Source organism: Hippocampus bargibanti, linkage group LG10 (assembly GCF_051943395.1).
Source record: "Hippocampus bargibanti isolate YZ-2025 linkage group LG10, ASM5194339v1, whole genome shotgun sequence".
Taxonomy (NCBI): Eukaryota; Metazoa; Chordata; class Actinopteri; order Syngnathiformes; family Syngnathidae; genus Hippocampus; species Hippocampus bargibanti.
In genome coordinates, this window is record NC_142743.1 from 13614979 (window position 1) to 13629810 (window position 14832).

The 14832-nt window shown below is 39.9% G+C and overlaps 2 protein-coding genes across 2 annotated transcripts; both read left to right on the forward strand.

The window, feature by feature from the left end:
- The first annotated feature begins 174 nt into the window (after positions 1–174).
- med28 (mediator complex subunit 28) lies at positions 175–2059 on the forward strand. The gene is made up of 4 exons (XM_089005809.1): positions 175–363; positions 503–569; positions 662–774; positions 1320–2059. Exons 1-4 carry the CDS (start codon positions 205–207, stop codon positions 1521–1523), a joined length of 543 nt encoding a protein of 180 aa, XP_088861935.1. The 5' UTR covers positions 175–204; the 3' UTR covers positions 1524–2059.
- Positions 2060–2976: 917 nt separating this feature from the next.
- klhl2 (kelch-like family member 2) lies at positions 2977–14744 on the forward strand. The gene is made up of 15 exons (XM_089006583.1): positions 2977–3416; positions 4039–4158; positions 4398–4504; positions 4587–4708; positions 4816–4978; positions 5855–5964; positions 6049–6165; positions 6240–6389; positions 7386–7503; positions 7575–7772; positions 9004–9105; positions 10312–10440; positions 11331–11471; positions 11649–11792; positions 12846–14744. Exons 1-15 carry the CDS (start codon positions 3349–3351, stop codon positions 12872–12874), a joined length of 1818 nt encoding a protein of 605 aa, XP_088862709.1. The 5' UTR covers positions 2977–3348; the 3' UTR covers positions 12875–14744.
- The last annotated feature ends 88 nt before the right edge of the window (positions 14745–14832 follow it).

Sequence of the window (14832 nt, forward strand, 5' to 3'; positions counted from 1 at the left end):
GACGGCCTGACACAGTTGCATTTTATATTGCTCAATTTTAAACACATTACATTACTACTCAAATATGCAAATTATGGTTTATTTTACGTGGTTTACACGTGGAATTCCTTGAAAGAACATCGCCCCCACCAATATGGCGGCCACTGAGCCATATTTGCGCATGCGCACGCAGAATCCGGACCTTTTATCCGCACTGACTTGGTGATGGCGTCGTCTATGAGCGGTATGTTTCCCGGACAGCAGCCGCCAGCCGCGCATCCGATTCCCGGCACGGGTGTCCCGGGCCAGCCCGGTTTCCCCCTTGCTGGGAACCGTAGCCAGGGTAACAACACGCTGGTAGATGAACTGGAAGCGTCTTTTGAGGTAAAACACTTAAAAAAAACAAACTAGCTTGGATTGCTAACTGGTTTTAGCATTTTGCAACTTTACACTGATTAACTCAGTTTTGTTGACTGCAAAATTCAGTAACAATATTAATAATACTTATAATATTTATTTTCAGGCATGTTTTGCATCATTAGTAAGCCAAGACTACGTGAACGGAACAGATCAAGAGGAGATCCGAACCGGTCGGTGGACGCACTTTTCCTTATTTGCAACATTAACTCAAAGTATTTATAAATATTAAAACCTTCAAACTGTTCGCATCTAATTGTTGCAGGCGTGGACCAGTGCATACAAAAGTTCTTAGACGTGGCTCGGCAGACGGAATGCTTCTTTTTGCAGAAGAGACTTCAGCTGTCTGTCCAGAAACCAGAACAGGTGGTGAAAGAGGTACAAGATTATATTTCATCTTTAATTCATCTAACCTGTGTGGTTTATTGTTGTTGACATCATACATCTGAATGTGACCTTATTTTCCCCCTCTGTTGGTCCGATCACTACTGTCCATCCTTAAAATAGTGACAGGCAGGACTATTTCTTATATTAAGATAAAACGATCTTATTAACAAATTTAATTGTACGGTATATATTTTAGGAAGGATAAAACTGCTGTAAGGGGTAAGAGGGATTTATTTAATAGGCAAACCGGCAATTATACCGATTATTTCAGACATAATCGGATTTAAAGCCACACACACTCAGAATCACAGATACTACATTGTACAACGTAAGTTTGGTGACCACATATAGTGACAAATAATACCAGCACGTTTCTATTTTAATAATAATAATAATAATAATAATAATAATACATTTAATTTCTAAGCGCCTTTCAAAACACTTTACAGTCACGGGATTTGTTTTGTGCGGGTGAGCATTGATTAGTGGATTATTAGCAGTCAGACATAAACTTTCCTGATTCTCGTGCTTGCCAGGATGTGTCCGAGTTGCGCAACGAGCTCCAAAGGAAGGAGATGCTGGTACAGAAGCATTTGTCCAAACTGCACCATTGGCAACAAGTGCTGGAGGACGTCAGCGTGCAGCACCGCAAGCCCAGTGACCTGCCTCCGCCCGGACCACTGGCCTTCCTTGAGCAGGCATCGGCCAGCTTGCCTCCCGCCCCTTTAAAGCCCAACTAATGGGAACCCCCACACCCCTGGACTATTGGCACAAGTCAAATCAAGCTGCAGGCTTGTTGGAGTACACAGAACTGGAGAGTCTGGACAGTTTTTTTCTACAATGTGATTGTTGATGGTCGATCATTTGAGGAAGGATTATTTAAACAAAAATACAGTTGAAATTAGTTAGATCCTGATAATCCTGGGAATATGCAACCCCGCCACCTACAGGATTAGAGTAAAACAATTTTGAGCACTCAGCGGAATGGCGTTTTAAGTGAGGAGGAAAAAAAGGCATTTTTTTAGACTTAAGATGTCGGTTGTAATTTGAGAAGTAAAATACAATTAGAAACCTGTTTCCACTTTATTCTACTAAAATATACTATATATATATTATTTTTCTACAGCTAAATAGCTTCCCCCCCCCTCATATTCTAGCTTTATGACCCTCACAACGTTTTCCCCTTATACTGCAACGGTCTTGTAAAGTTCACATTTTTTCCTTTCATAATATTTCATCATTATTCCAAAATAAAAATACATACATGTATATAAAATTGTCATTGCCTTCTTTCAACTGAGTGACAACTATTTTAGTTTGTGTACGGCTTCCAATGCATTTGCATTCAAACATCTTTGCTTCGCCTTTATTTTTGTAGACCCGTGGCGGTTTCTACCATGTGCAATATCCGCAGTGTTGTGTTTAAAAAATGTTTCTGATATCATACCACCTCAGATGCATTAGGGGACTTCACACCATGACAGACTTGTACTGGCCGTCTTCACAGCTATCGTCTGTCAGTTTGTACTCCCCACAGATGGACCAGAGGACAAAAACACAGGCGCTGGTGAGCTAATCTCCGCATGAAACTGAGCATGAGGGCTTTTATTGGCAATGCTACTTGAGCATTGTAAAATACCTAGTTCATCAAATTGTTTCCATACCATTCATATTTTAATATTTCGTTGTGTTTGCTAGACACGTTACAGGTAAAAATTACAGCTTTTTTCACTCGTAATAATTCAACTCCTTATTAAAAACATTAGATATTCCCCCCAACTTTGTCATGGTGTACAGAAGCACGCGCGTTCATTTTTTTTATAAATCAGCTTTATTAATTATTTTTGCTTTGGTTTTTAGATTTTTTTTAAATTAAAAACCATTCAATTTTTCAACTGCTTCTCATCACTGAGCCCATCGCAACTGTCTGCACAAGTTGCCAGCCCAACCAAAGAGAGGCTAAAAGCATTCCCCCAAATTCCCAAGAAATCGAAAATATGGTCCAAAAATATTCACAAAACCCTCAAAATAATGACAGATCAACAGGAGATGTGTTTTGTTCATGTGAGGAGCACCGCCCACTCCATTACGGTGTCCGGCAAAGGACAAGTACCTACTGTACAGTACGTATTTTTCCATAAAATTCCCTCATCACTTCATTTCTTTACCTCTGAGTGGCGCTGTAGTTTTAATTAGATCCCAGTTGTAGGCATCGTGGACCTCTTTCTGGTTTCCTTGTCTCAAGCCGCAAGGAGAATGGAAATTAAAAAAAACATTTAGCTTTGCCTGTCTCGTCATTCACAACAACCAGCATCGAAAAGGGTCACGCGGGAGAACATAAAAAAACTTTCCCACAGCCCCCCTGTCACTTGCTTTGTCTTGTAGTTACCTTATCAAGTGGCGACCGGCAAGCTCGGTCCTCCTCCTAGTCTCACCGGCTCGCCTCGGCACCCGCGTCCGCTCGAAGAGTCACCGCGGTTCGGCTCCGGCGTAGCAAACACCCCCACCCTCGCCACCACACCCGCCGCGACCGAGTAAGGAGGACGAAAACCGCGCGGATATGGAATGGTGCATCCCGTTGAGCCAAGTGTGTTGCCGTTAAATACAAACGGAATCATGGACACGCATCCACCGTGAGTAGAAATGGAATTGAAGGAAGAAAACAAGAAGAACGTGTGCGTGTTGACGTTTGCTAATGTGACGGATGGTGCCGCATTGAAACTGGCGGTGTGCGGTATATGGTGGGGTAGCGATGTTGGTTGAAAACCCGCGTGAATATGTCGTTGCCGTGATACTTTCTATAAATATATTCCCTTTCTTTTGTTGTTTGCGTGGGTGTGACATCATAGAACGCACCACTATGACACGAGTGCTTCCACAGCCTTTCATTAGTGCCTGCAATGTAGTTTTCTGTTTTTTTTTATACAGCACTTATTCCCTCGTTCTATTTCTCCTTCAACTATAATACTATCTCCACATATCCTGCTCATAAAAAATATCCTGTGACTTTAAAGTGTCCTTGAGAGTTTTGAAAGGTGCTTATAAATTTATTATTATTATTATTTAGAAATCGAGTTGCTCTTAGACTCTAAGACTTAGAGCATTGGTGTTTACACTATGGCCCAGGTACCGTTTGTGGCCCAGCATCCATTCACAAAAAAAACATTTCTTTTCATATCAGCCCGGTGTTTGGGGTGGCTTTAAACTAAGAAAGACAAAGCATGAACTTGAAAGGCCTGACTCTGTGTGTCATAGGTGCACAAGACTTTGTCCACCTATTTTGGACAAAGAGGATGTTGTGGAGAAACAAGGTTCAGTCACGCTCAACCCTCGACACATGAGGAAAGCTTTCAAAATCATGAATGAGCTGCGCAGGTAATATCATAAAAGTCACTCCACCTTTTTGTCCTTTTATTTGTGTTGTCGATGCAGTTTTTTTTACATTTTCATTTGCTTTCATCTTGTGATTATCTGTTCAATTAATCCTTAAATTTCCTCCCAAAATGAGTTGAACAGGACACGGTGGCGGATTTTTTTGTCTATCACCATAACCTGGCATTGGATCGGGGTGTGTATACTTTTTCTATCCTCTGCATCTGTCCTTTCGCCGACAGTCAAAGCTTGTTGTGTGACGTCACCATCGTAGCGGAGGACGTGGAGATCTCTGCTCACCGCGTGGTGCTCGCCGCAGGCAGCCCGTACTTCCACGCCATGTTCACAGGTTTCTCTCCCATTCCGTTGACACCCTCCCACCCTCCATAATACATTTCTGACGGGGAAACAAAACGCTTTGCGTGCGACAGGGGAGATGGCCGAGAGCCGAGCCAAGCGCGTGAGGATCAAGGAGATGGATGGCTGGACTCTGGGACTCCTGGTGGACTACATCTACACTACAGAGATAAAAGTCACAGAAGAGAATGTACAGGTAGCGCAAGTGTTTTTTTTGGGCAGATGCTGAATCCATTATTACTCAGAAAAACAAATTCTGATCACACCTGGGATTGTGTGCATGTGCGCGCTTGTCTGCGTCAGGCTCTGCTGCCGGCCGCGGGTCTGCTGCAGCTGAACGAGGTGAAGAAGGCGTGTTGCGACTTCCTGAGCTCTCAGCTGCACCCATCCAACTGCTTGGGCATCCGAGCCTTCGCTGACCTCCATGCCTGCTCGCAACTACTCACACAGGCCAACTGCTACGCAGGTCATTTGCTTAAGAGGGGGGGAGGCTGGTAGGGGGGTTGGGAAGGAAGAGAGAGGGGGGGGAGAGGAGGGGAAGAGAAGGGCAGAGAGAGGGAAAAAGAGAGAGAGGGGGTTGCAAAAAGATAATAAGAAAGGGAGAGGGAAGAATGAGTGATAGAATGAGAGAGAGAAAAAGAGGGACGTAGAGGAAAGAGAGAGAGAGAGAGAAGAGGGAGCAAAAGAGAGAGAATAATAAACAAAAAAGAGAAAGGGAGTGAGAGAGAGGAGGGAGCAAAAGAGAGAATAGCAGAGACAGAGGAGAGGGAGCAAAAGGGAGAGAATGAGAGATAGAATAAGAGAAAAAAGAGGGAGAGAGATAGAAAAGAAAGAGGGAGCAAAAGAGAGAAAATAACAGAGAGAATAAGAAACAGAAAAAAGAGAGAGAGAGAAGAAAGAGGGAGCAAAAGAGAGAAAATAACACAGAATAAGAAACAGAAAAAAGAGAAAGTGAGAGAGAGAAGAAAGAGGGAGCAAAAGAAAGAAAAAAGAGAAGGAGTGAGACAGAGAGATAATAGGGAGCGGAAGTGAGAATAAGAGAGGATAAAAGAGAGATATAGACGGACGAAAGAGGGAGCAAAAGAGAGAAAATAAGAGAGAGAATAAGAAACAGAAAAACAGACAGAGAGAGAGGGGAGGAGCGAGAAGAGGGAGCAAAACAGAGAAAATAAGAGAGAGAAAAAATAGGAAGGGAGACAGAGCCAGAGAGACGGAGCCAGAGAGACGGAGCCAGAGAGACGGAGCCAGAGAGACAGAGAGACAGAGAGACAGAGTCAGAGAGACAGCCATCTATTTGTGGCTGGCGGCGTGTCACGAATGCACACGATCGTTGTCGTTTCAGAGCAACACTTCAGCGAGGTGGTCGCCAGCGAGGAGTTCCTCAATCTGGGCATGGAGCAAGTTTCCAGCCTCATCGCCAGTGACAAACTCACCATTCCCACCGAGGAAAAGGTCCTTCACTCGCATGCAATTTCCGCTCATCTACCCCGGAAACGCCAACACGGCTGACGCTTCGACTGTAAACGCATTGCGTAGGTCTTCGAATCGGTCATCGCGTGGGTCAACCACGACAAAGATGTGCGTCAGGAGCACTTGGCTCACCTCATGGAGCACGTGCGCCTGCCCCTGCTCACCAGAGAATACTTGGTGCAGGTACCCACCCAGGAATTAACTTCTTTTTCCGCTTGCGTGACAACTAGCTCCATTTTTTTGGGTTTTCTTCTCAGCGCGTGGAAGAGGAATCCCTCATCAAAAACAGCAGCGCGTGTAAGGACTACTTGATCGAAGCCATGAAGTACCACCTGCTGCCCGCCGACCAGCGAGCGCTCATGAAGACGGCGCGGACGCGCATGCGGACCCCCGCCTGCTGCCCGAAGGTACCGAATAAGATCCCAAAACCTGAATTTGTCTTGAGAAATTCCTATACCTGCCAACTACTTTTGCCGTAATGAGCACGGTTTTCATGACCCCATTCCGGGTTATGGTTTATTCAGGAAAATGACGTTTTCTCGGTAGTAAGTCGGTTGTACGACTGGGTTCCGTTCCGAAAAAACGGTCATAAGTTGAAATCCACTCAAAATGGCTGACGTGACGTTTACACAGCAGGGTAGTATACGATGTCAATCTGTTGTTTTTAAGCTACGTTTTCTATTAAATACTATTATCTACCAAACTGTTTACAATTCATTTATAACTGTTATAAATAATAAAACATATATAACCTTGAGTGTCATTTTTATCATTTTATATTTCATATTAGTCGGTGGCCCAGTAGTCGAGTGGTTCGCACACCGGCTTCACAGTGCAGAGGTTGCTGGTTCGCGTCCCGCTCTGGCCTCCCTGTGTGGAGTTTGCATGTTCTCCGCGGGCCTGCGTGGGTTTTCTCCGGGTTTTCTGGTTTCCTCCCACATTCCAAAAGCATGCATGGCAGGCAGATTGACCACTCCTGTTGTACGTCTTTGTGTGCCCTGCGATTGGCTGGCAACCAATTCAGGGTGTCCCCCGCCGTGTGCCCGAAGACAGCTGGGATAGGCTCCAGCACCCATCGCCAACCTAATGCCGAATAAGCGGTACGGAAGATGGATGGATGAACATATTATATAAATATAAATAAATATATATATATATATATATACAGTAAAGTCTCGTTATATCGATATGATATATCGATAGTCCCGGTTATATCGATATTTTTTCGGACTCCCTTGAATATCGATATAACGAGACTTTACTGTATGTGTGTGTCGTTTATATATATATATATATATATATATATATATATATATATATATATATATATATATAGATATATATATATATATATATATCTCAGTTCGGAATTCCCATCCCAGTTTCATCATATTTTTGTTCAGGTGATGGTGGTGGTGGGCGGCCAAGCCCCCAAGGCCATCCGCAGCGTTGAATGTTACGACTTTGAGGAGCAACGTTGGTACCAGGTGGCCGAGTTGCCCTCGCGCCGTTGCAGAGCGGGTAGGAAGCTAATCAGGCTAATGAAAATCAGAATAGTAATAAAGCTCATGATGCGGCGGTGTTGCCTTCAGGCGTGGTGTACGTTGGCACGTGCGTGTACGCCGTGGGGGGCTTCAACGGTTCCCTGCGTGTGCGCACGGTGGATTGTTACGATCCCGCCATGGACCGCTGGACCAGCGTCAGCAGCATGCAAGACCGCCGATCCACGCTCGGGGCCGCCGTGCTCAACGGACTTTTGTATGCCGTCGGGGGCTTTGATGGAAGCACTGGTATCACGATTTTTGGTCCATTTTTTTCTCTTCTGATTTAATTTACAACTGCTTATTATTTATGTTTGAAATGACAATTGTAGCGACATAATTTAATTTGAACAAATTGATTTGAAATAACAATTGGAATTGAACAATTTTGTTGTCATTTTATTGTTTTAATTTCCCCCCCATAACCTTATGACAATATTTAAGATACACAAGATGCATAAATATTTTTTTGTCGTTTTATAATAATTGTACTTTTTCCCAAATGCTAAAGTTACACACATACTTAACACACATACTTTTCATTCTATATCCTATTAATATTTAACCTTTTTTTAAACTTAGATTCCAGTTCGACTTCATTCTTTCATGATTTACAATTTTACATCTTTTAATTTACCTTTTAATCTTTTCTTTCTTTAAAAGATTCTTTAATTCTTTAAAGATTAATTAAAGATTCTTTCTTCTTTAATTCTTTAATCTTTTAATTTATCTTATAATTTTACATCTTTTAATTTTTAATTTATTAATGCACTATAGAAAATTTCTATATTTCTATATACAGTAAAGTCTCGTTATATCGATATCGGATATATCGATAGTCCCGGTTATATCGATACTATTTCTATGCACGCACGGAGAAAATTACATGCAACCAGGGTCGGATATATCGATAGTCCCGGTTATATCGATATTTTTTCGGACTCCCTTGAATATCGATATAACGAGACTTTACTGTAACTATATTTCAAAAGCTGACCATGCGCCTCATAATCCAGTCCTCCTTATGTATGGAAAACGTTGTAAAATATGTCATTTATTAAAGCTGCCCCTTATAATGCAGTGCACCTTATGTATGGAAAACACTTTTAAAAGGTGCACCCAATATTCCAGAAAATACGGTACTTTAACTCAAAAACATTTGAAACATTTATTTACAGTTTTAACTGTAAATAATTTCTATATTTTAATTGTAATTTAAGTATAATTTCCAATTATACTTTCAGAAACTTAAGATCTCATTTACAATAACCATTAAAAAAATAATTAATTCCCTAATTGCAAATACATTTTTTGTTGCTTTTTTTCAACCAATGCTATTGCTATTTTTGGGGGCGTTTTCATTTCATTCTTTATTTTTAAATGGCTAAGTTTAGCATTTTGGTATATGTCTATCTTTCTTTTGTTTTCTGCCTTGCCAGAGGCTTTTGTGGCTCAGGTTTGTTGCTGTGCTTCTCAACAGGCTTGTCCACCGTTGAGGCGTACAACGCCAAGACGGATGAGTGGTTTCACGTGTTGCCCATGAGCACGCGACGTAGCAGTGTGGGAGTGGGTGTTGTTAATGGTCAGTATTCACCCGTGATTCCTCAACTTAATCGAGTTACAACTTCAGATTGTATTTATTTATGTCAATTTTATTTATTTATTTATTTATTTAATCCACTTATTTGTGTATTTGTTTGTTTCTTAATGTACTTATTTATTTATGTATTTGTGTGTTTGTTTATTTACCTATTTATTTATTTGTATGTTTGTTTATTGATTTGCATGTTTATTTGTTTAGTTCTTTATTTATTGTTATTTGTCTATCAATTTATGAATCTATTTAACTATTTATTTATTTGTTTATCTATTCATCCCACCGCATATTTATTCATCCATTTATTTATGTATTTGTGTGTTGATCTATTTATTTATTTGTATGTTTATTGACATGTTTATTTGTTTGATTGTTTATTTTTATTTATTTTTCTATAAATTTATTAATCTGTTTAACTATCTATTTATTTGTTTATTCATTTATCCCTCCACACATTTATTGATGTATTTATTTATTCATTCACTTATTTGTTTGTTTATGTATTTATTTGTGTGTTTATTAGTCTATATATATATATATATATTTTTTTTTTTTATTTGTCTATCAATTTATCTATTGTTTTAACTATCTGTTTGTTTATTTATCCCCCCACATATCTATTTATTTATTTGTGTATTTATGTACAGTATTTTCCGGTGTATAATGGGCCGTATATTTGGAAAACTTATCTATTTCCATATTATATATGGAAAACATTTTTCATTCACATTAAAGGTGCACCTCGTAGTCCGGTGTGCCTTATATATGGAAAAAGTTTGAAAATACACCATTTATTGCCAAATTTTTCATTTTTTCATCAACATATTCATCTATTTATGTGTCTATCTATTTCCTTTTCTTTATTTCTTTATCCCCCCCACATATTTATATATTTATTTTTAGTTGTCTTTGTTTTTTGCGGGTTTTGCGAGCTAAAACTTCACAAGCAGTAGCAGTTTGGCAGAAAAAGGAGACAACAGTCAAGTTCATTATTTGAACACAAAAATTACAACAAAATATATTGAGAGATAACACAAAGTATCACAATTCTGAAACGTATGTATTCTTTATCCTCTTTCAAGAAAAATGATTCATATGTATGCATTTTGCAGAGATTTTAGGAGAAAGAAAAGGATTTGTGGCATGAAATCTTGTTCAATTTGTTCACAACACTTCGTGTGCATTGGTCAGGGATCCTATACGCCGTCGGCGGTTACGACGGCGCCACCAGACAATGTCTAAGCACCGTGGAGGCCTTCAACCCCAAAAGCAACACGTGGAGTTACATCGCTGAAATGGGCACGCGACGCAGCGGCGCCGGTGGGTGTTTCTCCTTTATCTTCTTGCCGCGGGGAGGCAGTCACCCCTTAAAGGACAACCGACGCCTCCGGACAAGTTGCGTCCATAATTTATAAAATCACTTCAAATGACTTCTACAGAGCGTATTTTACAAAGATTCTACAGCATGTAGCTATATTTTACGTTTTAAGGCTCGCGCTGAATATTCAGGAAGTCTTGTTTTCGAGTTGGTAATGATTCCTGACGTAACGTCACGTCAGGAACGCCCCTGACCAAGAAAGTGACGCACAATGCATTTTTGGTACTTTATTTGGTCTGAAAACTTTGTGTTGATCCATGTCTATGGCGAAATTAGAAGGACAACACATAAATAACGTGATGGTGAATCGTTGTGTGTTGCACCAAGACTACTATTTGATACTAGTTGACACAAATTCCCAGCAGACAAATCAGCCCAATTTCAACTGAGCTTCGGCGCCATCTTGTGCATTTTCTGGGACGCTACATTGGAGTCCTGACGGCTCGAATTGATACGGAAGGACTTCTTTAATCGATTGCAAACATTTATGCTTTCCTCTTCAGAACTATTTGAATCATATTCATAACTGGATGAGTAGCAAGAAAGCATCTTCTCCGAATCTGAAGCCATTGTTTTGATTCTAGAGCAAGGCAAGACGTCCTGACGTGATGTCATGAACAAGGGGGCGGGATCATCTGAAGCCATCTAGCCATTTTGAAGTAGTTTTGGGACACTTTAACTCATTTTTATTGGTGTTTTGCATTTGACTAAAAATATCAGCCTGCGTGTTTTGGGTATTTTAGATGCTATAAAAAGTTTTTCTGATGTCAGTTAGGAAACAAAAAAATGGTGGCGGTCGTCCTTTAAACGTTCCAATTCCTTCCTGCGTCAGGCGTGGGCGTGCTGAAAGGTTTGCTGTATGCCGTGGGCGGTCATGACGGCCCTTTGGTGAGGAAGAGCTGCGAAGTGTTCGACCCGGCATCCGACAGTTGGCGGCAGGTGGCCGATATGAACATGTGTCGACGTAACGCAGGTGAGTCCGGCGTGGCAAGTACCTCGCGATGGCCAACCAAGGACAAAGAGCGTCTTCGTTTGCGGATGTCATAAAGGATAATAGAGAATCCATTCTCATAAGTCTTTGCTTAACATGCTGAAATAAAAAAAAATGCTGTCTCCCACTCCTGGATGAGTGATATGATGCTTATTTCAGGCGTGTGCGCTGTCAACAACATCCTGTACGTGGTGGGAGGTGACGACGGCAGCTGCAATTTGGCCTCTGTGGAATTCTACAACCCCAACTCCGACAAATGGACGCTGGTGCCCAGCTGTATGAGCACTGGACGCAGTTATGCGGGTGGGTTGCACCAAACAACCACAATAATTCACTTTTTTTTTTAATTCACAATTCAATTATAGAATGAGTCATTTCCTCTAGAATGATATTTTGTAATAAATGCAAACCGAAAGCTCCTGCGACGCTATCGTGCTTGTAGTCCATAAAATAAATGTATGCCACTATGGATAAATATATAAATAGATAAACAGACATAAATAAATACATAAAAAATTCATTGATAAATACATTAATTATATATTTGTGTAATAAAGGAATAAATAATAAATACAAACATAAATACATTAATCAAGTAATTTATTAATTTCCCGACCGTGGGACTATTAAGGGATTTCAGATTCTGAAATAAATAAACAGACGGATTCAGAATAATAATCACAATAATCATATAAATATTAAAGACAATAACAATGACAATAATGATAATAAAAAAATAATAATAATAACACATTTAATTTATAAGCGCCTTTCAAAATTCATGGACACTTTACAGTCACAGGATATTTTTTCTGCAGGAGAGCAGCGGCAGCCACAATGACAATAAAAACGATGAAAATAATAATAATAAAACTGCCCAAAGGTTTCTATATATACTACTTGTCTCTTAGTCAGATGTTCTGGATTTTGAAAGGAGATTTTTAAAAAGTATATTTCAAAAATACATCACGTTATCTTACAAAAACTGGGTCAAAATGCAAAAACTTGTGAATTTTTGAAAAAAAAGCAGTATTTTAGCTATAATTTAATCTGGGAATATTACTTGAAGTTAAAATATGAAAGAGTTGAATTCAGAAAATAAATACAATGTCCTTGAGGTGCTTAGAAATAAAATGTCTTACAATTGAACGACACTCTGGGTATAATTCCTTACTATAACACTAGAGGGTGCCCAAATGCCATTGCTACCACGATTTTTTTTCTTCTGTAGAAGCATTTTTTCCTCATGAAAAAAAACTAATGCAGTCACCATAAAATCATATGATTTTTGTTCTCCCCGTTTCTTGACTTTTTCCTCAAGTAACAATTCTTTTTGGCGCCATTTCGAATCCACAGGTGTGACGGTGATCGACAAGCCCTTATGACTGATGGAGCCGCCTGCCGCCGATTAGAAGTCGAAGTTGCACCATGCTGAATTCTCACACGGTGGGGGGTGGAAATCTGTCGTTGTCTCCCGCGACGTTTGCACGTTGGTCACTCGCGTCGACAAGTTGCGAGACGGAGGCCGCGGAGACGAAGGTGATGATGTTGGCGACCGGAGAGATTAAAAAAATTTTTTTGCACTTAACGTGAGTATGTGGGAGGATTTAAGACTGTGTTTTAATCCCGTCGAGGGCGAATGGGCAGGGCCAGGCCAACGAAAGGGCGGCGGTCTGGGCGGCCAGACAAAGCCGCCAAATGACTACTGACATGAAGCTACTAAAAGTGCTAACCATTTACTAGGATGGGAAGTGAAACTATGAAAATCTTCTCATCGCTAGGGTGTCTGTGCGTATTTGCGATTGCCCTCAAAGGTTCGCCATTGCTTTTGAGCCTGTTTGCGTGCGTCCGCGCCTTCGTTCGTGTGCATTTGTAGTTGACGGCTGCATGACTGCGCTGGCGTGGCGTTTTTTTTTAGAGCCTTCAAGAGTGCTTGAATGTATAAATCGGTTGGTTGCTTCGTCCTTCCTTTTCGTGATGCCTTTTTGCGCTCTTTGTAGATCCAGTGGTAATATAGAGTAGTTTGTGCTTGTTTCTACAGAGGAACATTTTTTTGGGGTGTACCCGACAGAAAATCAGTTATCCCATCCCTCAAAACAAGGGTTTTCCTCAAAATGTTGCTTTCTTTTTTTTAATTCAGAAATATTAATTGAAAAAAACCAGTTCTTCAGACAGTTTTTGTTCTCAAAAATGTTTTTTCATAAATATTTTTTTTCTTCCCAAAACACTTCATGTAGTAAAAAAAATGAGGAGAAAGAAAACTGGCAGTGGAAAATGACTTTCTCAAAGCTTGATCATATTCAATTAAAATGTATCATTACATGTTTTTTTTTCTGGAAGAAATAATTGCCTTACTTTTTATTCAAATTAAAACAGAGCCTTTTTTTCCTTTATTTCTTATAAATTATAATAAACCCAATCCCTTCAAAACTAAAAATTCCATCAAAAATTATACCAGTGCATCTTTTCAACTTTTAACATTTTCCTGGAATAAAAGCTTTTTCCACATATTGTGACACCCCCCCCCACCAAATGAACATAAACGACATTTTCAAAAAAATTAAAATACATTTTCCCCCAACCAAAAACTAGTTTTCTTTTTTTAAGAAATAACACTGCTTAATTAAAAAAAAGTTTTTACAAAAAAAAATCCACCTCAACCCTTTGCTTAAAAAGGCAACTTTTTTTATGTAACAGTAAGGCTTTACGCCTTTTTTTCCCTGGAAAAAATATGAATTTGCAACGAAGATTGCCAAACTCATCCCGGCCTTGTATTAGCTAGCTAGCTAGCTCCTGTTGTGAGTGAGACCTGCAGTATTGCATGTGCTTTACGACTGGCAGTCATTTTTTTCTCACTGCATGCCCCCCCAACCCACTCCCAGGCTGACAGACACCCTGTAAACTGACATATGATGAATGTGCCAATTTTACAGCATCTCTAATTTCATAAAGTGCCCAAACTCTACCCCCACACGACTGTTTTTTATTGACCTCTTCCGTTGCCCCCTCCCCCCTTCACCTCTATATCGAGGACTATCGTTGTTGGCTTAGTAACTTTGAATATGTTTCTCATTACATGTTTTGTAGAGCATTATTAATAAATCCTATGCTTCTTGTATTTAAATTGAAAATGGCTGTGATATTGCATACAGTGATCTGTTTTTAAAAATCTTTGCCAAATCAGTAAACTATTTAAATGCATTGTCTTGCTGTTGTTTTGTTTCCCAGACCCCATATTTGTTTCTATTTATGAAGAAATTGATTTTAAAAGGTGTAAACAACAAATGTAATTTAAATACTGCAGTAAACATTCTAAAACAAAGCTTTAAAAATATTTAAAACA